The sequence below is a fragment of the Bombina bombina genome, chromosome 1, assembly GCF_027579735.1.
Source record: "Bombina bombina isolate aBomBom1 chromosome 1, aBomBom1.pri, whole genome shotgun sequence".
NCBI classification, from domain to species: domain Eukaryota; kingdom Metazoa; phylum Chordata; class Amphibia; order Anura; family Bombinatoridae; genus Bombina; species Bombina bombina.
In genome coordinates this window covers 1,504,591,445-1,504,619,255 of record NC_069499.1, presented here as the reverse complement: position 1 = coordinate 1,504,619,255, position 27,811 = coordinate 1,504,591,445, and the positions used below count along the sequence as shown (strand labels likewise).

At 41.8% G+C, this 27,811-nt stretch overlaps 1 protein-coding gene across 2 annotated transcripts in view; it reads left to right on the top strand.

The window, feature by feature from the left end:
• HELZ (helicase with zinc finger) overlaps positions 1-27,811 on the top strand; it is an 842,947-nt gene that overhangs the window by 706,724 nt on the left and 108,412 nt on the right. For both annotated transcript variants that reach the window (XM_053707899.1, XM_053707909.1), the window contains exons 27-29: positions 6,225-6,795; positions 6,972-7,212; positions 7,392-7,893. In XM_053707899.1, the coding sequence (XP_053563874.1) occupies positions 6,225-6,795; positions 6,972-7,212; positions 7,392-7,893 (1,314 nt within the window). The remainder of the gene's footprint in view (positions 1-6,224; positions 6,796-6,971; positions 7,213-7,391; positions 7,894-27,811) is intronic.

The window sequence follows — 27,811 nt, the reverse complement described above, 5'->3', positions numbered from 1 at the left end:
GAATGGTTCAAAATACCTTCATCCAGACACTCATTACAGGCTATAGGAAGCGTCTAGAGGTTATTTCTGCTAAAGGAGGCTCTACTAAATATTGATGCAATATTTCTGTTGGAGTGCCCAAATTTATGCACCTGTCTAATTTCGTTTTGATGCATATTGCACATTTTCTGTTAATCCAATAAACCTCATTTCACTACTGAAATATTACTGTGTCCTTCAGTTATTTGATAGATCAAAATGAAATTGCTGATCCAAACATCCAATTATTTATAAATGAAAATCATGGAAATTGTCAGGAGTGCCTAAACTTTTGCATTGGAATGTGTGTGTGTGTATGTGTGTATATATATATATATATATATATATATATATATATATATATATATATATATATATATATATATATATACTCTCACTCATTTCAGTCTCTTGTAAAGTTTCTATACAGCTATGCAGAGCTCTAAGCTCTATCTGCAGGTCATGTTTGGAGCTCCAGTGTCGAGATTATAGTGTGCAGTGACAACTCAGGAGCAGAACATATTCAGTGAATTCACTTACTGCATCAGCTTACATCTTTCTATTTGGTACATGGTAGTGTTTGTCATTAGACTATCATACTACTTTCTATATGATGATTCTCACTGCTTATGTTTTGGCCCATTTGTAATGATTTATTTCTTTATGTACTGTTTCATGGATCATCAGAGAAGAAAATGTTATGTTAAATCCGCTTTTTCATATTAAGATAAGCAGTAAATTGAAGGGTCAGTGAGAATTGTTCAGTAGTTGGTTGGAAGTTTGTTGGAAGTGGCAACTTAAAATTTCAATGATAATGAATTGTCTAATTCTTTGTGTGCCGTCACTTAGTTTGTAAAGAGAGGGTAGAATAGAAAGTAGAAAAATATGTTTGGCTTACCACTAGGCCCATTTCCATCCAAAAGGCAGTCCACTACTTCATTCCTTACTGTTGGGAAATATAACACCTGGCCACCAGGAGGAGGCAAAGACACCCCAGCCAAAGACTTAAATATCCCTCCCACTTCCCCTATTCCCCAGTTATTCTTTGCCTTTCGTCACTATAGATGGTGGCAGAGAAATGTCTGAAGATTTGGATAGTCCTGTAATGAGTATGTTCCCTTCAAAGAAAAGACTGGAGTTTTAAGTAGTCATGTCAACCTCTCAGTGAGAGTATTGATGAAAGTTAGAGCCTGGAGATGCAGGTAAAGTTTTTCTGCGAACCCATCCAGACTGCCCACTAACAGCTCCCAGGCAATCAGTGTTGACGAGTTTCACTGCTTGCTGTTACACATTCAAGTCCATGTCAGAGGCGTTGCTGCAATACTGTCACACTTGAGAGGCTGTGTCTGTTCCACAGCATGGATCCTGGAGGTAAGATCGCTTTATTTATACATTGCTATACAGGGTCACAGTGTGGCTCCTTTATGCCTCAATAGGTTCAAGGGTTTATATATCCTTCAGGGAGATTATTTGAACAGCAAGGGGTTATTTATAACTGCTTTTCTGTGAGTTTTGTGGGCTCATAGACTGTGTGCTTTAGGCTTGTAACAAATAGGTTTCACTTTCGTTTTGTTATATTGCGCAGCTCAAAATAGCTTGGCGCCTTTTTCATAGCAGGGGAAGTCCTGTCCTACACACTACGTGACCGTGTGCGGTCTTTTCATTTTTCCTACAATCTTGCTGCGAACATCACTCCTAGGAGAGCGTTTTCTCTTCTAGCTGTCTGCGTCTAGGAGGTGGTGAGTGCCCCAGCCATTGGGATTATAAAGGTGCCGTTTTTTTTTAATAAAGTGTTTACTTTTTGTCTGTCCTCCTGTGAATATATCCTAGCTATGGAGGACTCTGATATTACATTAGAAGGTTCCGCTCTTTCTGTACTGATTAATAATTCCTGTTATATTGTGAGGAGGCCGTTGTTTGCCCGCCTGCTCAATTTTGTTCCATTTGCCTAAGCACTGTTCTAAAGTCTAAGAAGGGAGAAAAGCCTGCTAATACTCATAACGCTATTAGCCCCTCTGAGCTGTCTATCTCTCACGAATCTAGATCCCCATAGAGTTTACTACCCTTTCTACCCTACACCCTCCGCATGCAGTTCCCTGCTGCACAACTAATCCTCCACCTGGAGGGGACTTTTTTCCTGCAGACTTTACCACGCAGTTTCAATCGGCGGTGTCTGCGGCCTTGAGTGCCTTACCTCGCTCTAACAAACGCAAGACAAAGTTTAAACATAGTTTCTTTCTTAAGATATGGTGAGTCCATGGAATCATCAATTACTAGTGGGAATATCACTCCTGGCCAGCAGGAGGAGGCAAAGAGCACTACAGCAAAGCTGCTATATATGTCACTCCCTTTACCCATAATACCCAGTCTCTTTGCCTGCAGTGCAAGGAGGAGGTGAAGTTTTGGTGTCTGATCTACAATCATGATTTTTTTATTTTAAAAGTAGAGTAGGTTTGCTCTGATCTTTCTAAAGGGTCTAGCCTTAGCCCATGTCGGTCTCTTCAATTTGGCCTTGCTACTGCTCCAAGGATTTTTTCGAAGGTTCTGGGAGCTCTTCTAGCCATTCCCAGAGCACAAGGTATTGCAGTAGCGCCTTACCTGGATGATATCTTGGTGCAGATACCATCTTTTCGTCTAGTGGAAGAACATTCAGAGTCCCTTCTCAATCTTCTTCGATCCCATGGATGGAAGATAAAATTAGAAAAGAGTTCTCTTACTCCAAGTACAAGGGTGAATTTCCTGGGAACTATAATAGACTCCTTATCCATGAGAATATTCTTCACAGATCAGAGAAGTTGCAAGCTAACTTCTGTATGTGGGGGACGCCGGAGTTAGATCTCATGGCATCCTGCCTCAATACCAAGCTACCCAGGTACGGGTCGAGGGATCCTCATGCGGAACTGATAGATGCCCTATCAGTACCATGGAGGTTCAGACTCATATCTTTTTCCTCCATTACCGCTTCTGCCTTGTGTGGTGGCTCGCATCAGTAATTCTGATTGCTCTATCGTGGCCGCGCAGGACGTTGTTTGCGGATCTGGTGGGGATGTCCTCATCTCCTCAGTGGAGGTTACCTTGTCGCAGAGATCTGTTGATACAGGGTCCCTTCATCAAAATCTAGATTCTCTGAGGCTGACTGCGTGGAGATTGAACACTTAGTCTTATCCAAGAAAGGGTTTTCTGAGAGTGTTATCGACACTCTGGTTCAAGCTAGTAAGCCAGTTACTCGTATCTACCATAAAGTGTGGAGGACTTGTACTGGTGTGAAAAGCATGGCTTTTCCTGGCATAAGGTTAAGGTTGACAGAATTTTATCTTTTCTCCAGAATGGTCTGGAGAAGGGTCTATCTGCTAGTTCCTTGAAGGGACCGATATCGGCCCTGTCGGTGTTACTACACAAGAGATTGGCTGAGCTTCCGGATGTGCAGTCCTTACTTAAGGCTCTGACTAGGATCAGACCTGTGTTTAGATCTGGGGCTCCGCCTTGGAGCCTAAATCTTGTTCTTAGTGTTTTGCAGCAGGCAGCATACTGTTGACATTAAACTGTTATCTTGGAAGGTTCTTTTTTTTGCTGGCTATTGCCTCTGCACGCAGAGTTTCTGAGATTTCTACTTTACAATGTGACTCCCTTTATCTTGTTTTCCATGATGAAAAGGCGGTTTTACATACTAAATTAGGTTTCTCCCTAAGGTGGTGTCGGACCGTAACATTAATCAAGAAATTGTTGTTCCTTCCTTGTGTCCTAATCCTTCTTCAGCGAGGAAATACTTGCTTCACAATCTGGATGTTGTTCGTGCCTTAAAGTTCTATCTTCAGGCTACTACGGAAATCAGACAATCTTCCTCTTTGTTTGTCGTCTATACAGGGAAGCGTAAGGGGCAGAAGGCTACTACGACTTCCCTATCTTTCTGATTGAGGAGTGTCATTCGTTTAGCTTATGAGATAGCGGGACAACAGCCTCCTGAGAGGATAACGGCTCATTCCACTAGAGCAGTGGCTTCCTCCTGGGCTTTTAAGAATGAAGCCTCAATGGATCAGTTTGGAAAGAGGCTACCTGGTCCTCCTTACACACTTTTTCTAAATTTTACAAGTTTGATGTGTTTGCTTTTGGGAGAAAAGTTTTGCAGGCTGTGGTGCCCTCAGAATAGGGTTCGCCTCTATTTTTGTTCCCTCCCATTATTCATTGTGTCCTCTGGAGCTTGGGTATAGTTTTCCCAACAGTAAGGAATGAAGCCGTGGACTCTCCCTATCTTAGGAAGGAAGACATAATTTATGCTTGCCAGATAAATTCCTTTCCTTCCAGATAGGGAGAGTCCACGGCCCTCGCCCGTTTTTTCTTGTCTATGGGCGGTCCCCTATTATTTATGTTATTGTTTTGGCACCATTTATACCCTAATGTTTCTCCTACTTTTCGGCAGAATGACTGGGGTAAATGAGGAAGTGGGAGGGATATTTAAGCCTTTGACTGGGGTGTGTCTGCCTCCTCCTAGTGGCCAGGTGTTGTATTTCCCAACAGTAAGGAATGAAGTTGTGGACTCTCCCTGCCAGGAAGGAAAGGAATTTATCTGGTAAGCATAAATTGTTTTTTAATTAATAGTCATAAATTTTGCTAAGAGGACCTTATAAATGTGTGTACATACATTTGTGAAATAAATTTGCACTTTATTATTATTATTATTATTATCATCAGGTATTTATAAAGCGCCAGCAGATTACGTAGCGCTATACAAGAAATAATGGAACATTACAGGGATGCATTAAATACACAAACAAACAAGTGCAATATTGGGGTACATTACAGTTATAGGTGCAATAATTGAGTTATACAAAAGGAGAGGAATGCCCTGCCCTTGAGCACAATCAGTAGTAGTTCACTTTAAATACAAAGTGGCCTACAGGTAGAGAGGTTCTCAAGCTTACAATCTAAAGGAGAGGGAATGGACACAAAAGGTTTGGGAGAAGGGAAATATGTCTGATATAAGGCAGTGTAAACAGGGTGAGTGAAATGTGTGGTGAGTAAATGAGGGTTGGAAAAGTGTAACAATATGATAAAGTGTCCGTTCAGAGGCTGTGAGTGTGAAGTAGTGTCTCTATCCTGGGTCATGACAGCTGCACCTAATTGCTGTTAAGTGATTATATATTAAGGTAAACACCAGGGTGGGAGGTGGATGGAGGCTTGGTGGGCTAGTGCGTGCCGAGAGCCTGTAGGATTGCTTGTTGCTGTTAGGTCTGTGTGAGAAAGAGAGTTTTAAAGGTAAGACTTCCTGTTGATAAAGGGTAGGTGTATGGGGGGGAGGTGTAGCTGGGAATGTTAAAACCAATTCCAAATTAGCCCAACAGATACAAGGAAACACATTTTAATACAGGTAGAAAACCCTTTATCAAACTGCTTGAAATCGATTTCATCTTTAATCAGATGGTGTAAACCAATTTTCATATAACTGCATATAATAGACAATATTATAAAGAAGAATATAATTAGATACTGATCTAAAAACCCAGAATAAAACCCTTTAAAAACTCACTTAGAAGCTCCCAGTTTAGCACTATTGATGAGGTATGGCTGGGACCCCAGTGAAAGGTGCTTGGAAAGCAGAAAGAGCAGACCCCCCTTCTCTGCATATGAAAAGACAGATTACACAAACAATAGCAGCAATAATCTGTAGACCTGGGTCTAAATCTGATACTTTGGGGCTTGGTTAGGAGTCTGGAAATCAGCACAATGTTATTAGAAATTAGCAAAACTATATGTTGTTACAAAAACACTCCCGGATGAGCTATATAAATGAATAATCTACAAAACTTTTTATGCAATTTCCTTTTAACCTTTTTACACTGTTAGGACATTCAATGTCTAGGACCTTGTATGTCATCCTGCAGCCTCTTTCTTTCTGAGAATGAAAAATCGGACCTGGGGGCATACCTAGCAGCATAGTCAGTCCCCATGATCCGATCCTGGCTTTGAAATCATGTGATCGTATCGACAATCACATGATTTCCTTTTTCAAGCAAATGTTTACCTCAGAACTTTGTTTTTGGAATTCTGGATTTGTGAATTTGTACCTCTAGTAGTTTCTAAACATTTATATTGACCATTATCTAATCTTAAACATCTGTATTAATCCACTGAATAGCTTTGTGGGGTTTTTTTTTTTTTGGTTGCTTGCAGTTAAATTTATCTTTATTATTATTTTTTTCACTTGTTAGGTTGATTTGGACCCAAATGCACAAACAAGAAGTCCAGAATCTCGAGCCAACGCTGGTTTTCTTAATCCTAAATTTCATCGTAAAGATAACTCTAGTCAAAGACATTTGAATGTCCACCTCACTCCTCCCCATCCACAGTACCCCATTCCAAGCCGTCACTACCAACATTTGCCTCCGTTACAAAGACCACCATATTCTTTACAACAGCAGCAAAACCTACTAGCCCAGCAACAAAATCATTTGTCGGAACTGCAAAACCAAATACCTCCTCAACAGAGCCACATGGTTCAGCAGCAGAACCATTTAAATCAGCAACCTCCATCACAAGCTTCCCAGCTATCTCCTGCTTTCCAGCCAAGTCCCAACCACTCCTTTTTCAACAGCCCAATTCCCCACCGGTCTCATTCTCCCAGTGTAGATGGACTTATCCCAGAGCAACCTCCTCCTCCAATGCTGCAAGATGTCAATAACCCTCTTAGGTCTGTTGCCCAACACAATTCTTTGTTGTCTTCACATATGAACAGTTTTATTGAAGACGGCCATCCAGGGATGGGTACTGGGGAACCTTTAGGTAAGTTCTCTTACTTTATGCAAAATATCTGTCAAATTATAGATGGTTTTATTTTGAACCATAGAATTGAAATATGTACTTCTTCAAAATAAGATCACAAGCATAATCGTATCATGATAGATTCAAACTGACTGCATAAACTCTGAAAATCTTTTTTTCACATTGATTTCTGTTAGATCGCTTGCATGGAAATGTAGCCTTGGAAACATTAAGGCAGCAGCAACAGACAAGGTTGCAACAGTGGAGTGAGCAGAATGCATTTCTCAGTCAAGGTGGCATTCCGTATCCACACCACCCTCATCCTCATCTACAGCATCTCCCCCAGCAAACAATGGGAATACCACAACAGCAATTAGTTAGGCCAAACTGGAAAATATCCCATAATACAGAGGAGGAATCTGAAGCAGCTTATTCCAGGTATGAGTTTGTGTGTGTGTGTTACATATATTTATAACTGTGTATGTCTTTAGTTGTATCTGTTATATATATGTGCTATATTTTATATTTTGAGGTTAAGTGTATGATCATTTGGGTTTGATAGTAATTTGATAGTGATAGGTCCTCTGGTTTACCATGCTATTATTTATTCTTTATAGGTTCCAGGAATTTTTACGTGAACTGTCCCACCATGATCAGGGTGAGAATAGAGAGATAACGGAAATGCCTCCTCCCCAGTCTAGACTGTTACAGTACAGACAGATCCAGCCAAGAAGTCCACCAGCACTCGCTTCCCCTTCCTCCAACAGCAGTCACTATCCCAACTTTACTGAAAACAGAGACCTGGATATACCCAACAATCCCTCTTATCCACAACACGTGACTCATATGTACAACAACCCGTACCCCTTGCCATCTGGGCACGTAACCCCACCACCCCTAAAATACCTGCAGCATGATGGATCGTGGACGTATGCTAACTTTCAGCAAAATCCTTTAATGGGACAGGGTTTTCATTATGGCATGTCCCCTCTGCAGCACAGACCAACACAAAACCCATTCATTCAACTACAAAACCATCAGCAAGCAGTTGGTCAGGAATCATTTCACCCCCCTTCATCAAGAGCAGTCTCCACTTCTTCACTCCACAGTTTAGAAGAGGTAAGTAGCTGCAAGATTTGCCTTGTCTTTATTTTATTTTATTTTATTTTTTTATTGCTGAAGACCAATTTTAATTTAGGAGAATATATTTTACAGACCTAAAATGTTCTGCTTTAAATCAAGTAAAGCTTGCTCTATCACTGAGGCATGGAAGCTAAGTTAGATATGTTTTAACAACAAGTTTCTGTACGAATGTTCTTTTCTTTTTTCTTTTTTTATTATTTCATACAGGTGGTGAGAGTCCATGATCCATTTCTCCTGGGAATTAGTCTTCCCTGCCACTAGGAGGAGGCAAATATTGCCAAACCCCATAAGCTCTATAAAAAACCCTCCCTGCCTCACTGGCACCTCAGTCTTGTCTTTGCCTCCCCTGGGGGAAGGTGAAGAATGAATATGTGCATGTAGTTCTTCAATGAGAGTTGAGATCCATTTCCTCTCAAAGTGCCTGGTCAGAGGGATGCGTATGGTTTGTATCTAGCCCTTTTTTTGCGCATACTTGGTTTTTTTTTTCTTGCGTTTTTATCATTTAAATGTGCTCAGATCACACGCGTCGACTTTTGGGTCTGCGCGCGTCTGGTTTTGGAGTGCTTTTTCCTTTATTTGCCGTCGGATTTTGCGGGCTCCTATCTGTTATTGCGCTATCTTGTCAACTGTTACTGGAGGTAAAGGCTTTTCTTCTTCAGGACAAGAAGTCCAGCGTTAAGTCTAAGGCTTCTAGGCGCTTTTGTCAGAATAGGAAATCAGATTCCTCCTCTTGTTAGCAAGGACACTCTGGTCCAGCCTGGGAGCCCAGTTCCATTTGGAACAGGTCTAAGCAATCCAAATAATCTTCACCTACTTCCAAGTCCTTAATGAAGGTACAGCCCCCGGCCCAAGAGCTCTGGTAGAAGGCAGGCTGTGTCTTTTTCAATAAAACACAATTTATTAAAACACTTTAAAATAAGTAGAGCATCCATACTGTGATTCGCTACGCGTTTCTCAATCGCTATGGCTGTTTCCTCAGGCATAATCTTTATTGGCTGTCTACTGTGAGCAGTCCGGTAGAGTGGTTGCCTGTCGGTGAGGAATAAGTCTAGTAGTTTTGTTTTTTTTTTTTTTTAATAATCTTTTTATTGAAGACAAAGAAAAAATAATAAGGTTACATGCATATTAAAACGAAGCCATATAAACATAAGAATATACAGAGATGTAAAATTATACATAAGCTAGATCTGTAGGAATGTTTATAATACACAGACTTGTCAATGAAATGCATTCAAAATTCTCAAAGTAAGTCAAGTATAAACAATAGTTATGGCATACATTTCGCAATATGTAAACAGCAAATGGTCTTCATGTGTCTTCCTTATTTATTTATTTTTTTGTTTATAATACAACAAAACAAGTTTTTGTGATATATAAGTAGTGTGGTGAAATTGAACATGCTAAACTTAAAACTTGTAACTCAATTTGTAAGTGAAGCTTAACAGTTTCGCTTGGCAAGGTAGTAGAAATAAAGTCAATTTTATGGCAGAGTGAAAAGCTACACATAAAAACATAGAAAATAGATGGGGTAGGTTGCGGTACTGGTTAGAAAAACCGCATAGGTAGGCCTCCTTACCTAGGAGGTACATTATGAGATGGGGGGGGGGAGGTGGTCATTGGGATGTGAATGGAAATTAAGACTAAAAACCATGGCTAGAGGATAATTGTTAATAGTGAGGATTAACATAGGAGTAGCTGGGCATTTGAATAAGGTGGGTATGATATAATGTACTTCACATTATTATAATATCTGGATAGAGACTAGGAGTCAAAGGAAGCGTATAAAATGTAGGGCATCCAATAGATAATGTTGTTATGCTGAGGAGGAGAACAAGTGGAGCTGCTAAGAAGGCAAGGTATAGCTAAGGGTTATAGATTTAGCTAATTAGTATTATTGTTGATCAGACCTGCTGACCTATAAAATGTAGGTAAAGTCCATACCATGGTATTAGAATGGCACCTCTGTAGTATAAGACAAGCTCGATTATGATAGACTGCCCCCAGGATAATATGGGACCTTTAGTTGGGGTTGATGAGGGAACGGACGGTACACTCTGTATGAGTTATATGACAACAATGGAACTGTAGCATTATAGAGAGATGGATAAAGCAGTTAAGCATTATATAACATTTATATGGTAGGACTTAATAAATATAAGGGCGCAGCCTCGGCCGCTGGCAACGCCTGTACTGTAGAGAAATGAAACTCTGCATTCAAATTATTAAGCCTCTAAGTAAGTCCCGGTGGATACTAGTAGGAGTGTGGGAATAATGGATGTCTTTTATGAGTAGGTATTATTCCCAAATTCAACTGTAAGTGGAGACAAGTTACAAGGAAAGAAACCCCATGTAAATACTAAGAGAAACGGGGCCTCAAACCAGGAAAGACAAAACAGTGTAGAAAACGTTTGTACATACATAGTGGTGCCCAATGCTCAGTATAATAAGAATAATATGAGGAAAATACAGGTATATCTACAGTAAATACATCTAATTTAATAAAACAAATTATTAGGGTAGACACTATGCGGTTAGTGCGCCTGGATAGTTGGTGTTAATATTAATATGTACACTAGATCTATAACCTGACAAAACCTAAAACAAATAACAGTGAGTAACTTCCACCCCGAAAATGTCTAAGATACCTGCTAGTGAACACAAGCATAATCAAACTTGAAATGAACTATAGAATGTCTGAGTCCATATCTAAGTATAGACTTCTGGATAGCTATAGACTATAATTTCATCCCATGCCAGATCGCGGGACTGGATGAGCTCTTTGGGCTGACTGCACCGGCCAGCTATGCACTTCTCCTCTCGCTGGGTGAGATATCATTAGCAGTTCTGGGTGAGTGATCTGGAAACGGATCATGTCGCTACTACAGATGCTCTGTGGTTCACGTAAGGGCTGCTCTGGAATAGGCAGGCATCGCTGCTGAATGTCGCTCCACAGACACAGTTCCAATGACGTACCCGGACCGCAGCGAGCACTTGAAGAGCAGGGATACCCAGCATCAAGTGAGAAATAAGGTACCCATTGGTCTGCGTTCTTCCCGGTTAGAGCTTGACTCCGCTGATATGGCTTTGCATCATGGAGGAGGGCCTCCGCCCTACCGTTGTATTTATCAGTAGTTATGTTCAACTTATCATCCTCAGCATTATATGCTTCTTGCCTTTGTGTCGTCAAAGTAGATGAAATACACTTATAAGTTGCTGCAGCTAAGATCTTGGTCAACTGTGCCTCTAGAAACTGGTAGGAAGTCTCAATAAGGCCCAAAGCTATTGACTCCCAATCCTCGACGGCTGTCATTTTCCTTTTAGAGAGGTTAGCACTGCTGCTGGTGTTGCTTCAAAGGTTACTCCGATATCTCATATTAGCAAACTAGGTGCATATATTAAGTCGCTATGCGGGTAGTGTAAGCTTTTGTCCTTGTCTCTGTTAGTTCTTAATTGCAAGTAGCTGCACTCGCAGTCTGTACCCTCGTGGCTACGTTGTGAGGTTTAGGTTGCGGGTAAATAGAATAAGCAGATGCCCAAACTCGATTAGCAGGGTGCTGTTTGAAGGGATCTCATGGGGAACTTCAATAATTCTGCATATTCGTACATGAAGCTATGATTTTACCCCAATTATTAGGCATTAGACCCGGAGCTCCTGCATTATACGTCCTGCTGCTAAGGTAGATGGCTCCGCCCCCAGTCTAGTAGTTTTTGGCACTTACATATATAGGCTATTTTGGTTCATATTGTTTTGTACATTATAGCCAGGGGACTATTTTTCTAGGCAATTTTCTTTATATATTATATTTTTATTGAGCTACAGAGACCTAGGTTTTTAAGTTTAAATTTGCAAGAGTTTATATTTTTAGTGTATATACTGAAAGGTCCCCTGTTTATGGATTTTTTTTGCCCACTGTTGCTATCTTGGATTTCTTGTCTAGATCCCGGATTGCTTGCCTACCACATTGATCTGTTGTTTGTCTGTTTTTTCTATATGATGGAGCATATGGAATCTTTCCCCAATACTTTAAAAGCACAGCCTACAACAGAATTGTTATTGTTTTAAAAGCTAGATAATCCCTTTATTACCCATTCCCCAGTTTTGCATAACACAGTTATAATAATATACTTTTAACGTCTGTGATTATCTTGTATCCAAGCCTCTGCAAACTGCCCCTTTATTTCAGTTCTTTTGACAGACTTGCAGTCTAGCCAATCAGTGCTTGCTCCCAGATAACTTCACATGCACGAGCACAGTGTTATCTATATGAAATACGTGAACTAACACCCTCTAGTGGTGAAAAACTGTTAAAATGCATTCTGAAAAGAGGTTGCCTTCAAGGTCTACGAAATTAGCATATGAACCTCCTAGGTTAAGCTTTCAACTAAGAATACAAAGAGCACAAAGCAAAATTGGTGATAAAAGTAAATTGGAAAATTGTTTAAAATGACATGTTCTATCTGAATCATGAAAGTTTATTTTGGCCTAGACTGTTCCTTTAAATGTTGGCTCCTTGGAAGCCAGATCTGCTTATTACTTTCCTACTAATTTTAAGTGTTTTTTTTGCAAGCTTGTTTCAATGACCCCCGCCCCTACTCAGCTTTGCAATTCTTGTATGTATTTTTTTCTTTCTTTCTAATCAGACCAGTGAATGCTGCTCTTCTAAGGGTATTTGTCCTCCCTCTGTTTGTTCCTTAAAGGGGAGTTCTTCATATTTTGCTCCAGGATTTAAAGGACCATTAAATACAGTTAATTTGTATAATCATCAAACAAATGATAAGAAGACAACGCATCAGCACTTAGTATGAACTTCAAATGAGTAGTAGATTTTTTTTTCTATTATGTTTATTTCCTCTCCCACTGTATCATGTGACAGCAATCAGCCAATCACAAATACATATACATATAGTTTGTGAATGCTTGCACATGCTCAGTAGGAGTTGGTGACTCAAAATGTGTAAGCATAAAGACTGTGCACATTTTGTTAATGGGAGTAAATTGGAACGTTGTTTAAAATAGCATGTTCTATCTAACTCATGAAAGTTTAATTTTTACTTGATTGTCCCTTTAAGGATTTTGTACGCTCAACTGTTTCTGAGATGTTGGCGGCTATGCCTCCCCCAAGTAAGCTTAAAGGTTGGTTTCTAAAAACCCTTCCTTTAGCTTATCTTATTTATTTGGTATTAGATCTGTTAAGCTTAATGTTTGAGATTCTGGTTCCTCAGATTTATCTTCTGAGGGTGAGATTTTTTGATGACCAGGATTTGGTTTCTGATCATGATACAGGTTCATCCTCATGTTCAATCTTGAGAATCTTTGGTCTCTTAAGAAAAGTTTTATGTACATTAGGGGTTCAAGATCCTAAGGTGTCTGAGGAAAAGTCTGTTAAAGTGAAGATAAACTTTGATTAATGAAAGCCCGTTTTTTTAAAATACTATTAAAAACAGGGGCACTTTCATTTATCAAAGTTTAGAAGGCAGCTGTTTTGATTAAAAACTTACCTTTGTTTCTCTTGTTAAGTGTGTTCAGTCCACGGGTCATCCATTACTTATGGGATATATTCTCCTTCCCAACAGGAAGTTGCAAGAGGATCACCCAAGCAGAGCTGCTATATAGCTCCTCCCCTCACATGTCATACCCAGTCATTCTCTTGCAACCCTCAACAAAGAAGGAGGTCGCGAGAGGAGCTGGAGTTTTTACTTAATTATTCTTCAATCAAAAGTTTGTTATTTTAAATGGCACCGGAGTGTGCTGTTTTTCTATCTCAGGCAGTATTTGGAAGAAGAAACTGCCTGCGTTTTCTATGATCTTAGCAGGCGTAACTAAGATCCACTGGCTGTTCTCGACATTCTGAGGAGTGGGGTAACTTCAGAAAATGGGAATAGCATGCGGGGTCTCCCGCAAATGAGGTATGTGCAGTACAATATTTTCTGGGAATGGAATTGACTAAGAAAACACTGCTGTTACCCGTATGATGTAAGTACAGCCTTAAATGCAGTAGTAGTGACTGGTATCAGGCTGATAAATGTATGCACAGTAAAGTTATTTTCTAGGGACTAGAATTTGACTGAAAAAATACTGTTAATACTCATATAATGTGTGAGCCTTAACTGCAGTAGAAGCGACTGGTAGCAGGCTTAGTAATAACTTTACACAGCATCTGAAATGTTTTTGAAAACGTTTACTGGCATGTTAATCGTTTTGTGAGGTACTTTGGTGATAAATCTTTTTGGGCATGATTTTTTTCCACACGGCTAACGTATATTTCTGCATAGAAACAGTTATATCAGGTCTCCCACTGTTGTAATAGGAGTGGGAGGGACCTTTTTTAGCGCCTTGTTGCGCAGTTAAAATTCTAGCACAGTCTTCCTGCTTCTTCCTCTTTGATCCAGGACGTCTCCAGAGAGCTCAGGATCTTCAAAATTCGTTTTTGAGGGAGGTAATCAGTCACAGCAGACCTGTGACAGTGTGTTTGACTGTGATAAAAGCGTTAAATCTTAATTTGATATCCGTTTTGGGTACTGAGGGGCTAATCATCCTTTTGCTAATGGGTGCAATCCTCTGCTAATTAATACATTTAAAGAATTGTTGACTATAACTGAACTAGTTCTTTGTTATTCAATTGTGTTTTTTAAAAAAAGCGCTGCAGCGTTTTTTTATATTGCTTGTTAACTTATTGAAGTAATTTCCAAGCTTGCTAGCTTCATTGCTAGTCTGTTTAAACATGTCTGATACAGAGGAATCTGCTTGTTCATTATGTTTAAAAGCCGATGTGGAGCCCAATAGAAATATGTGTACCAATTGTATTGATATTACTTTGAATAAAAGTCAATCTGTACCGATAAAGAAATTATCACCAGACAACGAGGGGGAAGTTATGCCGTCTAACTCTCCTCACGTGTCAGTACCTTCGTCTCCCGCTCGGGAGGTGCGTAAGATTGAGGCGCCAAGTACATCAAGGCCCTTACAAATCACTTTACATGATATGGCGAATGTTATGAAAGAAGTATTATACAATATGCCCGAGTTAAGAGGCAAGCGCGACAGCTCTGGGTTAAGGACAGAGCGCGCCGATGACACGAGAGCCATGTCTGATACTGCGTCACAATTTGCAGAACATGAGGACGGAGAGCTTCATTCTGTGGGTGACGGTTCTGATTCGGGGAGACCGGATTCAGAAATTTCAAATTTTAAATTTAAGCTTGAGAACCTCCGCGTGTTGCTAGGGGAGGTGTTAGCGGCTCTGAATGATTGTGACACGGTGGCAATCCCAGAGAAATTATGTAGGCTGGATAAATACTATGCGGTACCGGTGTGTACTGACGTTTTTCCTATACCAAAGAGGCTTACAGAGATTATTAGCAAGGAGTGGGATAGACCCGGTGTGCCTTTTTCCCCTCCTCCAATATTTAGAAAAATGTTCCCTATAGACGCCACCACACGAGACTTATGGCAGACGGTCCCTAAGGTGGAGGGAGCAGTTTCTACTTTAGCCAAGCGTACCACTATCCCGGTGGAGGATAGCTGTGCTTTCTCAGATCCAATGGATAAAAAATTAGAGGGTTACCTTAAGAAAATGTTTGTTCAACAAGGTTTTATATTACAGCCTCTTGCATGCATTGCGCCTGTCACTGCTGCAGCGGCATTCTGGTTTGAGTCTCTGGAAGAGGCGATTCGCACAGAACCATTGGATGAATCTTTGAGCAAGATTAGAACCCTTAAGCTGGCTAATGCGTTTGTTTCGGATGCCGTAGTGCATTTAACCAAACTTACGGCTAAGAATTCAGGATTCGCCATACAGGCGCGCAGAGCGCTATGGCTTAAATCCTGGTCAGCAGATGTAACTTCTAAGTCTAAACTACTAAACATTCCTTTCAAAGGGCAGACCTTATTCGGGCCCGGCTTGAAGGAAATTATTGCTGACATTACTGGAGGTAAGGGCCACACCCTTCCTCAGGACAGGGCCAAATCAAAGGCCAAACAGTCTAATTTTCGTGCCTTTCGTAATTTCAAGGCAGGAGCAGCATCAACTTCCTCCGCTCCAAAACAGGAAGGAACTACTGCTCGTTACAGACAGGGTTGGAAAGGCAACCAGTCATGGAACAAGGGCAAGCAGGCCAGAAAGCCTACTTCCGCCCCTAAGACAGCATGAAGACAGGGCCCCCCTTTCCGGAGACGGATCTAGTGGGGGGCAGACTTTCTCTCTTCTCCCAGGCTTGGGCAAGAGATGTACAGGATCCCTGGACGTTGGAGATTATATCTCAGGGATACCTTCTGGATTTCAAAACTTCTCCTCCACAAGGGAGGTTTCATCTGTCAAGGTTATCAAGATCGCATATAAGAATAGCATTTCTCCAACATAGGTGTGTCCGGTCCACGGCGTCATCCTTACTTGTGGGATATTCTCTTCCCCAACAGGAAATGGCAAAGAGCCCAGCAAAGCTGGTCACATGATCCCTCCTAGGCTCCGCCTACCCTAGTCATTCTCTTTGCCGTTGTACAGGCAACATCTCCACGGAGATGGCTTAGAGTTTTTTAGTGTTTAACTGTAGTTTTTATTATTCAATCAAGAGTTTGTTATTTTAAAATAGTGCTGGTATGTACTATTTACTCAGAAACAGAAAAGAGATGAAGATTTCTGTTTGTATGAGGAAAATGATTTTAGCAACCGTTACTAAAATCCATGGCTGTTCCACACAGGACTGTTGAGAGGAATTAACTTCAGTTGGGGGAACAGTGAGCAGTCTCTTGCTGCTTGAGGTATGACACATTCTAACAAGACGATGTAATGCTGGAAGCTGTCATTTTCCCTATGGGATCCGGTAAGCCATGTTTATTAAGATTGTAAATAAGGGCTTCACAAGGGCTTATTAAGACTGTAGACTTTTTCTGGGCTAAATCGATTCATTATTAACACATATTTAGCCTTGAGGAATCATTTAATCTGGGTATTTTGATAAGATTATATCGGCAGGCACTTTTTTAGACACCTTTCTCTTTAGGGGCTTTCCCAAATCATAGGCAGAGCCTCATTTTCGCGCCGGTGTTGCGCACTTGTTTTTGAGAGGCATGACATGCAGTCGCATGTGTGAGGAGCTCTGATACATAGAAAAGACTTTCTGAAGGCGTCATTTGGTATCGTATTCCCCTTTGGGCTTGGTTGGGTCTCAGCAAAGCAGATACCAGGGACTGTAAAGGGGTTAAAGTTAAAAACGGCTCCGGTTCCGTTATTTTAAGGGTTAAAGCTTCCAAATTTGGTGTGCAATACTTTTAAGGCTTTAAGACACTGTGGTGAAATTTTGGTGAATTTTGAACAATTCCTTCATATTTTTTCGCAATTGCAGTAATAAAGTGTGTTCAGTTTAAAATTTAAAGTGACAGTAACGGTTTTATTTTAAAACGTTTTTTGTACTTTGTTATCAAGTTTATGCCTGTTTAACATGTCTGAACTACCAGATAGACTGTGTTCTGAATGTGGGGAAGCCAGAGTTCCTTCTCATTTAAATAAATGTGATTTATGTGACAATGACAATGATGCCCAAGATGATTCCTCAAGTGAGGGGAGTAAGCATGGTACTGCATCATTCCCTCCTTCGTCTACACGAGTCTTGCCCACTCAGGAGGCCCCTAGTACATCTAGCGCGCCAATACTCCTTACTATGCAACAATTAACGGCTGTAATGGATAATTCTGTCAAAAACAGTTTAGCCAAAATGCACACTTATCAGCGTAAGCGCGACTGCTCTGTTTTAGATACTGAAGAGCATGACGACGCTGATAATAATGGTTCTGAAGGGCCCCTAAACCAGTCTGATGGGGCCAGGGAGGTTTTGTCTGAGGGAGAAATTACTGATTCAGGGAACATTTCTTAACAAGCTGAACCTGATGTGATTACGTTTAAATTTAAGTTGGAACATCTCCGCATCCTGCTTAAGGAGGTATTATCCACTCTGGATGATTGTGACAAGTTGGTCATCCCAGAGAAACTATGTAAAATGGACAAGTTCCTAGAGGTCCCGGGGCTCCCAGAAGCTTTTCCTATACCCAAGCGGGTGGCGGACATTGTAAATAAAGAATGGGAAAGGCCCGGTATTCCTTTCGTCCCTCCCCCCATATTTAAAAAATTGTTTCCTATGGTCGACCCCAGAAAGGACTTATGGCAGACAGTCCCCAAGGTCGAGGGAGCGGTTTCCACTTTAAACAAACGCACCACTATACCCATAGAAGATAGTTGTGCTTTCAAGATCCTATGGATAAAAAATTAGAAGGTTTACTTAAAAAGATGTTTGTTCAGCAGGGTTACCTTCTACAACCAATTTCATGCATTGTCCCTGTCGCTACAGCCGCGTGTTTCTGGTTTGATGAGCTGGTAAAGGCGGTCGATAGTGATTCTCCTCCTTATGAGGAGATTATGGACAGAATCAATGCTCTCAAATTGGCTAATTCTTTCACCCTAGACGCCACTTTGCAATTGGCTAGGTTAGCGGCTAAGAATTCTGGGTTTGCTATTGTGGCGCGCAGAGCGCTTTGGTTGAAATCTTGGTCAGCTGATGCGTCTTCCAAGAACAAGCTACTTAACATTCCTTTCAAGGGGAAAACGCTGTTTGGCCCTGACTTGAAAGAGATTATCTCTGATATTACTGGGGGTAAGGGCCACGCCCTTCCTCAGGATCGGCCTTTCAAGGCCAAAAATAAACCTAATTTTCGTCCCTTTCGTAGAAACGGACCAGCCCAAAGTGCTACGTCCTCTAAGCAAGAGGGTAATACTTCTCAAGCCAAGCCAGCTTGGAGACCAATGCAAGGCTGGAACAAGGGAAAGCAGGCCAAGAAACCTGCCACTGCTACCAAGACAGCATGAAATGTTGGCCCCCGATCCGGGACCGGATCTGGTGGGGGGCAGACTCTCTCTCTTCGCTCGGGCTTGGGCAAGAGATGTTCTGGATCCTTGGGCGCTAGAAATAGTCTCCCAAGGTTATCTTCTGGAATTCAAGGGGCTTCCCCCAAGGGGGAGGTTCCACAGGTCTCAGTTGTCTTCAGACCACATAAAAAGACAGGCATTCTTACGTTGTGTAGAAGACCTGTTAAAAATGGGAGTGATTCATCCTGTTCCATTAGGAGAACAAGGGATGGGGTTCTACTCCAATCTGTTCATAGTTCCCAAAAAAGAGGGAACGTTCAGACCAATCTTAGATCTCAAGATCTTAAACAAGTTTCTCAAGGTTCCATCGTTCAAAATGGAAACCATTCGAACAATTCTTCCTTCCATCCAGGAAGGTCAATTCATGACCACGGTGGATTTAAAGGATGCGTATCTACATATTCCTATCCACAAGGAACATCATCGGTTCCTAAGGTTCGCATTCCTGGACAAGCATTACCAGTTCGTGGCGCTTCCTTTCGGATTAGCCACTGCTCCAAGGATTTTCACAAAGGTACTAGGGTCCCTTCTTGCTGTGCTAAGACCAAGGGGCATTGCTGTAGTACCTTACTTGGACGACATTCTGATTCAAGCGTCGTCCCTTCCTCAAGCAAAGGCTCACACGGACATCGTCCTGGCCTTTCTCAGATCTCACGGATGGAAAGTGAACGTGGAAAAGAGTTCTCTATCTCCGTCAACAAGGGTTCCCTTCTTGGGGACAATAATAGACTCCTTAGAAATGAGGATTTTTCTGACAGAGGCCAGAAAAACAAAACTTCTAGACTCTTGTCGGATACTTCATTCCGTTCCTCTTCCTTCCATAGCGCAGTGCTTGGAAGTGATAGGTTTGATGGTAGCGGCAATGGACATAGTTCCTTTTGCGCGCATTCATCTAAGACCATTACAACTGTGCATGCTCAGTCAGTGGAATGGGGACTATACAAACTTGTCTCCGAGGATACAAGTAAATCAGAGGACCAGAGACTCACTCCGTTGGTGGCTGTCCCTGGACAACCTGTCACAAGGGATGACCTTCCGCAGACCAGAGTGGGTCATTGTCACGACCGACGCCAGTCTGATGGGCTGGGGCGCGGTCTGGGGATCCCTGAAAGCTCAGGGTCTTTGGTCTCGGGAAGAATCTCTTCTACCGATAAATATTCTGGAACTGAGAGCGATATTCAATGCTCTCAAGGCTTGGCCTCAGCTAGCGAGGGCCAAGTTCATACGGTTTCAATCAGACAACATGACAACTGTTGCGTACATCAACCATCAGGGGGGAACAAGGAGTTCCCTGGCGATGGAAGAAGTGACCAAAATCATTCTATGGGCGGAGTCTCACTCCTGCCACCTGTCTGCTATCCACATCCCAGGAGTGGAAAATTGGGAAGCGGATTTTCTGAGTCGTCAGACATTGCATCCGGGGGAGTGGGAACTCCATCCGGAAATCTTTGCCCAAGTCACTCAACTGTGGGGCATTCCAGACATGGATCTGATGGCCTCTCGTCAGAACTTCAAAGTTCCTTGCTACGGGTCCAGATCCAGGGATCCCAAGGCGGCTCTAGTGGATGCACTAGTAGCACCTTGGACCTTCAAACTAGCTTATGTATTCCCGCCGTTTCCTCTCATCCCCAGGCTGGTAGCCAGGATCAATCAGGAAAGGGCGTCGGTGATCTTGATAGCTCCTGCGTGGCCACGCAGGACTTGGTATGCAGATCTGGTGAATATGTCATTGGCTCCACCATGGAAGCTACCTTTGAGACGAGACCTTCTTGTTCAAGGTCCGTTCGAACATCCGAATCTGGTCTCACTCCAGCTGACTGCTTGGAGATTGAACGCTTGATCTTATCGAAGCGAGGGTTCTCAGATTCTGTTATTGATACTCTTGTTCAGGCCAGAAAGCCTGTAACTAGAAAGATTTACCACAAAATTTGGAAAAAATATATCTGTTGGTGTGAATCTAAAGGATTCCCTTGGGACAAGGTTAAGATTCCTAAGATTCTATCCTTCCTTCAAGAAGGATTGGAAAAAGGATTATCTGCAAGTTCCCTGAAGGGACAGATTTCTGCCTTGTCTGTGTTACTTCACAAAAAGCTGGCAGCTGTGCCAGATGTTCAAGCCTTTGTTCAGGCTCTGGTTAGAATCAAGCCTGTTTACAAACCTTTGACTCCTCCTTGGAGTCTCATCTTAGTTCTTTCAGTTCTTCAGGGGGTTCCGTTTGAACCCTTACATTCCGTTGATATTAAGTTATTATCTTGGAAAGTTTTGTTTTTGGTTGCAATTTCTTCTGCTAGAAGAGTTTCAGAATTATCTGCTCTGCAGTGTTCTCCTCCTTATCTGGTGTTCCATGCAGATAAGGTGGTTTTACGTACTAAACCTGGTTTTCTTCCAAAAGTTGTTTCTAACAAAAACATTAACCAGGAGATTATCGTACCTTCTCTGTGTCCGAAACCAGTTTCGAAGAAGGAACGTTTGTTGCACAATTTGGATGTTGTTCGCGCTCTAAAATTCTATTTAGATGCTACAAAGGATTTTAGACAAACATCTTCCTTGTTTGTTGTTTATTCCGGTAAAAGGAGAGGTCAAAAAGCAACTTCTACCTCTCTCTCTTTTTGGATTAAAAGCATCATCAGATTGGCTTACGAGACTGCCGGACGGCAGCCTCCCGAAAGAATCACAGCTCATTCCACTAGGGCTGTGGCTTCCACATGGGCCTTCAAGAACGAGGCTTCTGTTGATCAGATATGTAGGGCAGCGACTTGGTCTCACTGCACACTTTTACCAAATTTTACAAGTTTGATACTTTTGCTTCTTCTGAGGCTATTTTTGGGAGAAAGGTTTTGCAAGCCGTGGTGCCTTCCATCTAGGTGACCTGATTTGCTCCCTCCCATCATCCGTGTCCTAAAGCTTTGGTATTGGTTCCCACAAGTAAGGATGACGCCGTGGACCGGACACACCTATGTTGGAGAAAACAGAATTTATGTTTACCTGATAAATTACTTTCTCCAACGGTGTGTCCGGTCCACGGCCCGCCCTGGTTTTTTAATCAGGTCTGATAATTTATTTTCTTTAACTACAGTCACCACGGTATCATATGGTTTCTCCTATGCAAATATTCCTCCTTAACGTCGGTCGAATGACTGGGGTAGGCGGAGCCTAGGAGGGATCATGTGACCAGCTTTGCTGGGCTCTTTGCCATTTCCTGTTGGGGAAGAGAATATCCCACAAGTAAGGATGACGCCGTGGACCGGACACACCGTTGGAGAAAGTAATTTATCAGGTAAACATAAATTCTGTTTTTTTGATACCATTTTTGTTTTCATTAACATTTTTTATTTATATTTTTTATAAACATATTAGCTTGAAATGATTCTTAAGATACTGTTACGTAATTGCTCTATCAGTGTTACTTTTAAAGTGCAGCAATAGCTGGAAGCGCTTTGGTTTTTTCTCATACAGCTATTAGACAGACAGAGACACTAATTGATACAAGATATATATACTGTGATGTGGCTGTGTGGTCCGTAGCGCATGCGCGGACATGCTGTGTGTGAAGAGACCAATACCGCGAAGTATCCGTCTTAATTAATACCAACAGGTGTGCTGTAACGCAGGTAAGCAAACGTAACAGGAAATGCTATGTGTTTAAAAGAACCAAGTGATTTACTGTGCATTAGTCCCTGACGAAGTGCCTCCGGGCAGGAAACGCGTCGGACGTTTCATTCTTAGTGCTCCCTCCCGAGCACACTTGTACCATGCTTAATTTTGACTTTAAATAAAGTCAGTTTTTACTTGCAAACTAGGCGGCTGAAGTGTCTTCCTTGCAGCAGATCAATCACACAGTATCAAGGTTATCAACAAACCTAGTAAAGAAAGAGGCATTTCTACAATGTGTACAAGACCTCTTAGTGATGGGAGTGATCCACCCAGTTCCGCGAATGGAACAGGGGCAAGGGTTTTATTCAAATCTGTTTGTGGTTCCCAAGAAAGAGGGAACTTTCAGACCAATCTTAGACTTAAAGATCTTAAACAAATTCCTAAGGGTTCCGTCGTTCAAGATGGAAACCATTCGGACCATCCTACCCATGATCCAAGAGGGTCAATATATGACCACAGTGGACTTAAAGGATGCCTACCTTCACATACCAATTCACAAAGATCATTATCGGTACCTAAGGTTTGCCTTTCTAGACAGGCATTACCAGTTTGTAGCTCTTCCCTTCGGGTTAGCTACGGCCCCGAGAATTTTTACAAAGGTTCTGGGCTCACTTCTGGCGGTTTTAAGACCACGAGGCATAGCGGTGGCTCCGTACCTAGACGACATTCTGATACAAGCGTCAAGTTTTCAAAATGCAAAGTCTCATACAGAGATAGTTCTAGCATTTCTGAGGTCGCATGGGTGGAAAGTGAACGTGGAAAAGAGTTCTCTGTTACCGCTCACAAGGGTTCCTTTTCTAGGGACTCTTATAGATTCTGTAGAGATGATTTACCTGACGGAGTCCAGGTTATCAAAGATTCTCAATGCTTGCCGTGTCCTTCACTCCATTCCAAGCCCATCAGTAGCTCAGTGCATGGAAGTAATCGGCTTAATGGTCGCGGCAATGGACATAGTGCCATTTGCGCGCCTACATCTCAGACCGCTGCAACTATGCATGCTAAGTCAATGGAACGGGGATTACTCAGATCTGTCCCCTTTGCTAAATCTGGACCAGGAGACCAGAGATTCTCTTCTCTGGTGGTTGTCACGGGTTCATCTTTCCAAAGGAATGACTTTTCGCAGACCAGATTGGACGATTGTAACAACAGATGCCAGCCTACTAGGCTGGGGAGCAGTCTGGAACTCCCTGAAGGCTCAGGGATCGTGGACTCAGGAGGAGAGACTCCTCCCGATAAACATTCTAGAATTAAGAGCAATATTCAATGCTCTTCTAGCTTGGCCTCAAGTAGCAACACTGAGGTTCATCAGATTTCAGTCGGACAACATCACGACTGTGGCTTACATCAATCATCAAGGGGGAACCAGGAGTTCCCTAGCGATGTTGGAAGTCTCGAAGATAATTCGCTGGGCAGAGTCTCACTCTTGCCACCTGTCAGCGATCTACATCCCAGGCGTGGAGAACTGGGAGGCGGATTTTCTAAGTCGACAGACCTTTCATCCGGGGGAGTGGGAACTTCACCCGGAGGTATTTGCTCAACTGATTCGTCGTTGGGGCAAACCGGATCTGGATCTCATGGCATCTCGCCAGAACGCCAAGCTTCCTTGTTACGGATCCAGGTCCAGGGACCTGGGTGCGGTGCTGGTAGATGCACTAGCAGCCCCTTGGGTTTTCAACATAGCTTATGTGTTTCCACCTTTTCCGTTGCTACCTCGACTGATTGCCAGGATCAAACAGGAGAGAGCATCAGTGATTCTGATAGCGCCTGCGTGGCCACGCAGGACCTGGTATGCAGACCTAGTGGACATGTCGTCCTGTCCTCCATGGTCTCTACCCCTGAGGCAGGACCTTCTAATCCAGGGTCCTTTCAACCATCCAAACCTAATTTCTCTGAGGCTGACTGCTTGGAAATTGAACGCTTGATTCTATCAAAGCGTGGGTTTTCGGATTTGGTTATTGATACATTAATACAGGCTCGGAAACCTGTTACCAGAAAAATTTACCACAAGATATGGCGTAAATATTTATATTGGTGTGAATCCAAGAGTTACTCATGGAGTAAGGTTAGGATTCCTAGGATATTGTCTTTTCTACAAGAGGGTTTAGAAAAGGGCTTATCCGCTAGTTCGCTAAAGGGACAGATTTCTGCTCTGTCTATTCTTTTACACAAGCGTCTGGCAGAGAATCCAGACGTCCAGGCTTTTTGTCAGGCTTTGGCTAGGATTAAGCCTGTGTTTAAAACTGTTGCTCCTCCGTGGAGCTTAAACTTGGTTCTTAAAGTTCTTCATGGTGTTCCGTTTGAACCCCTTCATTCCATTGATATTAAGCTTTTATCTTGGAAAGTTCTGTTTTTGATGGCTATTTCCTCGGCTCGAAGAGTCTCTGAGTTATCTGCCTTACATTGTGATTCTCCTTATCTGATCTTTCATTCAGACAAGGTAGTCCTGCGTACTAAACCTGGGTTTTTACCTAAGGTTGTTTCTAACAGGAATATCAATCAAGAGATTGTTGTTCCATCGTTATGTCCTAATCCTTCTTCAAAGAAGGAACGTCTTTTGCATAATCTAGACGTGGTCCGTGCCCTGAAGTTCTACTTACAGGCAACTAAAGATTTTCGACAAACTTCTTCTCTGTTGTCGTTTACTCTGGACAGAGGAGAGGTCAAAAGGCTTCGGCTACCTCTCTCTCTTTTTGGCTTTGTAGCATAATACGCTTAGCCTATGAGACTGCTGGACAGCAGCCTCCTGAAAGAATTACAGCTCATTCCACTAGAGCTGTGGCTTCCACCTGGGCCTTTAAGAATGAGGCCTCTGTTGAACAGATTTGCAAGGCTGCAACTTGGTCTTCACTTCATACTTTTTCCAAATTTTACAAATTTGACACTTTTGCTTCTTCGGAGGCTGTTTTTGGGAGAAAGGTTCTACAGGCAGTGGTTCCTTCTGTTTAATGTTCCTGCCTTGTCCCTCCCATCATCCGTGTACTTTAGCTTTGGTATTGGTATACCATAAGTAATGGATGACCCGTGGACTGAACACACTTAACAAGAGAAAACATAATTTATGCTTACCTGATAAATTTATTTCTCTTGTAGTGTGTTCAGTCCACGGCCCGCCCTGTCTTTTTGAGGCAGGTTCTAAATTTTAAATTATAACTCCAGTCACCACTGCACCCTATAGTTTCTCCTTTCTCGTCTTGTTTCGGTCGAATGACTGGATATGACATGTGAGGGGAGGAGCTATATAGCAGCTCTGCTTGGGTGATCCTCTTGCAACTTCCTGTTGGGAAGGAGAATATATCCCATAAGTAATGGATGACCCGTGGACTGAACACACTACAAGAGAAATAAATTTATCAGGTAAGCATAAATTATGTTTTTTTTCACAGCCAGAGCAGCTTCCCACACCCAGAGATCTTCTCTTCACACATCATCAATGACTAACCCACTTCCTCTAATCACGGCATGGCCTCAGGCAATGACTACCCTGGGGGGAAAGCCGTGATTGGAGGAAGCTGGATTAGTCATTGCTGACTTGTGAAGAGAGGATCTCCGGGTGGGGGAAGCTGCTCTGGCTGTGCAAAGGAGAGAGGTAAGTTTTTAATAAAAACGGCTGCTTTGTAAACTTTGATGAATGAAAGTGCCCCTGTTTTTAATAGTATTTTTAAAAAACGGCTTTCATTCATCAAAATTTACCTTCACTTTAAGCAATTGGATTTGATTTTCAGGAGTAATTGCATGTGGACTGTCACCACCTTTATGAAATAAAATATAATTTATGCGTACCTGATAAATTTATTTCTTTCATGGTGTCCACCAGACCCGCCCATTTTTTGATAACTCTTTTTTTACTATTTTTTGTATTATTATTGCAGGTCAATAGTGCACCTCTTTTTCACTGCTCTTATCCTTTCCTACCTTTTCTTGCTTGGCTATACATCAGACCACCCGTGAGGTAGGTGGGTTTTTAAGTGCTCTTGGAGTTTGGGAATAATTTCCTCCTCCAGGAGTGGAATTCCCAGGAATAAGTTTTCACTATAGTTGCCCTTTAAGTGAGGATGGAAGGACTCCATAAAGAGAGTCACATTTAAGGTGCTAAAGGGTGGTCATTTCTGTCCATCCACCCTAGGAAGGGGGACTCTTACTGGTGATTCTGACTATAGTCTTAAGGATAAGATCAGAGATACCATCATTACTGTATTCTGGATTTAATTTATAGTTTCCACTCACAATTGTGCTGGACCATTGTAGGTAGGCATGTACCTGTCTACCTCTCTTTGCAGCAAGTGGGTAGTGGCCATGGTAGTTTGTTGCCCAGGCGTACAATTGCACAAGTAAGTCCCCTCTGCTTTTTTTAATCAACAAGCTCTATTGTTTATTGTCAAGATAAACTTAAATGTCAATTCACAAATTTGTATCTCTCATTTTACAGATAATTTCAGATGATATAGGGGTATCATTTATCTCTTGTGTCCAGTAGTCCAGTTAGTTCATCAAGACAAAGTTGCTTCACAGCAATTAACAAAACACTGTTGGGCTCTATAGCTTTAAGCTCCCCAAATCCAGCTTGATTTTTTTATTTTATTTTTATTCCATTTTTTTTTAATTTTCATTGCCTATTTATGCATGAGTATGAAATTATACAAACTAAAACATACAAATGATGTTTAGTGAAGAAATAATCATCATAATGTAGAGCCTCAAATCATAGATAGCCAAATACTGAGACTAATATCTTATAAATATAAACCTTTAACAGATGTCTATACAAGACATTTTGCTAGAGTATCACAGAGAGGCCTCTCCAAGCTCAATCATTAGATAAAGGAAGCGAAAGAAAAAAGCGAAAAGTGAACACTGCACAATTGTATTTTAATCCACGGATGGTACACACTCATGCATGGGTAAATAATTTTGTTTGTAAGACGGGGAAGTAGATAATAACTAGAGGATCGATTAATGGTTAATATGCCTTGTTCTATATAATCTCAGCCTATCTTTATATAATGATAGCGAATGTTAGTGACCTGTTCTTCCCAATTCCTTTTTTGTGGGGTTAGTGGGTGTTTTGCAATGTTTAGGTATTAAAACATTTTTTATTTGCCAATAATAGTAATAAAAGAGATGGCCTCTATTTATCTTTAAACTTTGGGAGTCTATAAAATAGAAGAATGTGTGGACTCAACACGATCTCTCCACCTAATAGTAAAGAGTACTTCTTTCCAGAACGCCTCTACTTTGGGACAGTGCCACCACACATGCAACACTGTGTCATCCTGTCCACAGCCTCTCCAACATTCACCATGCGGATATATTTGTCTTAATCTAGT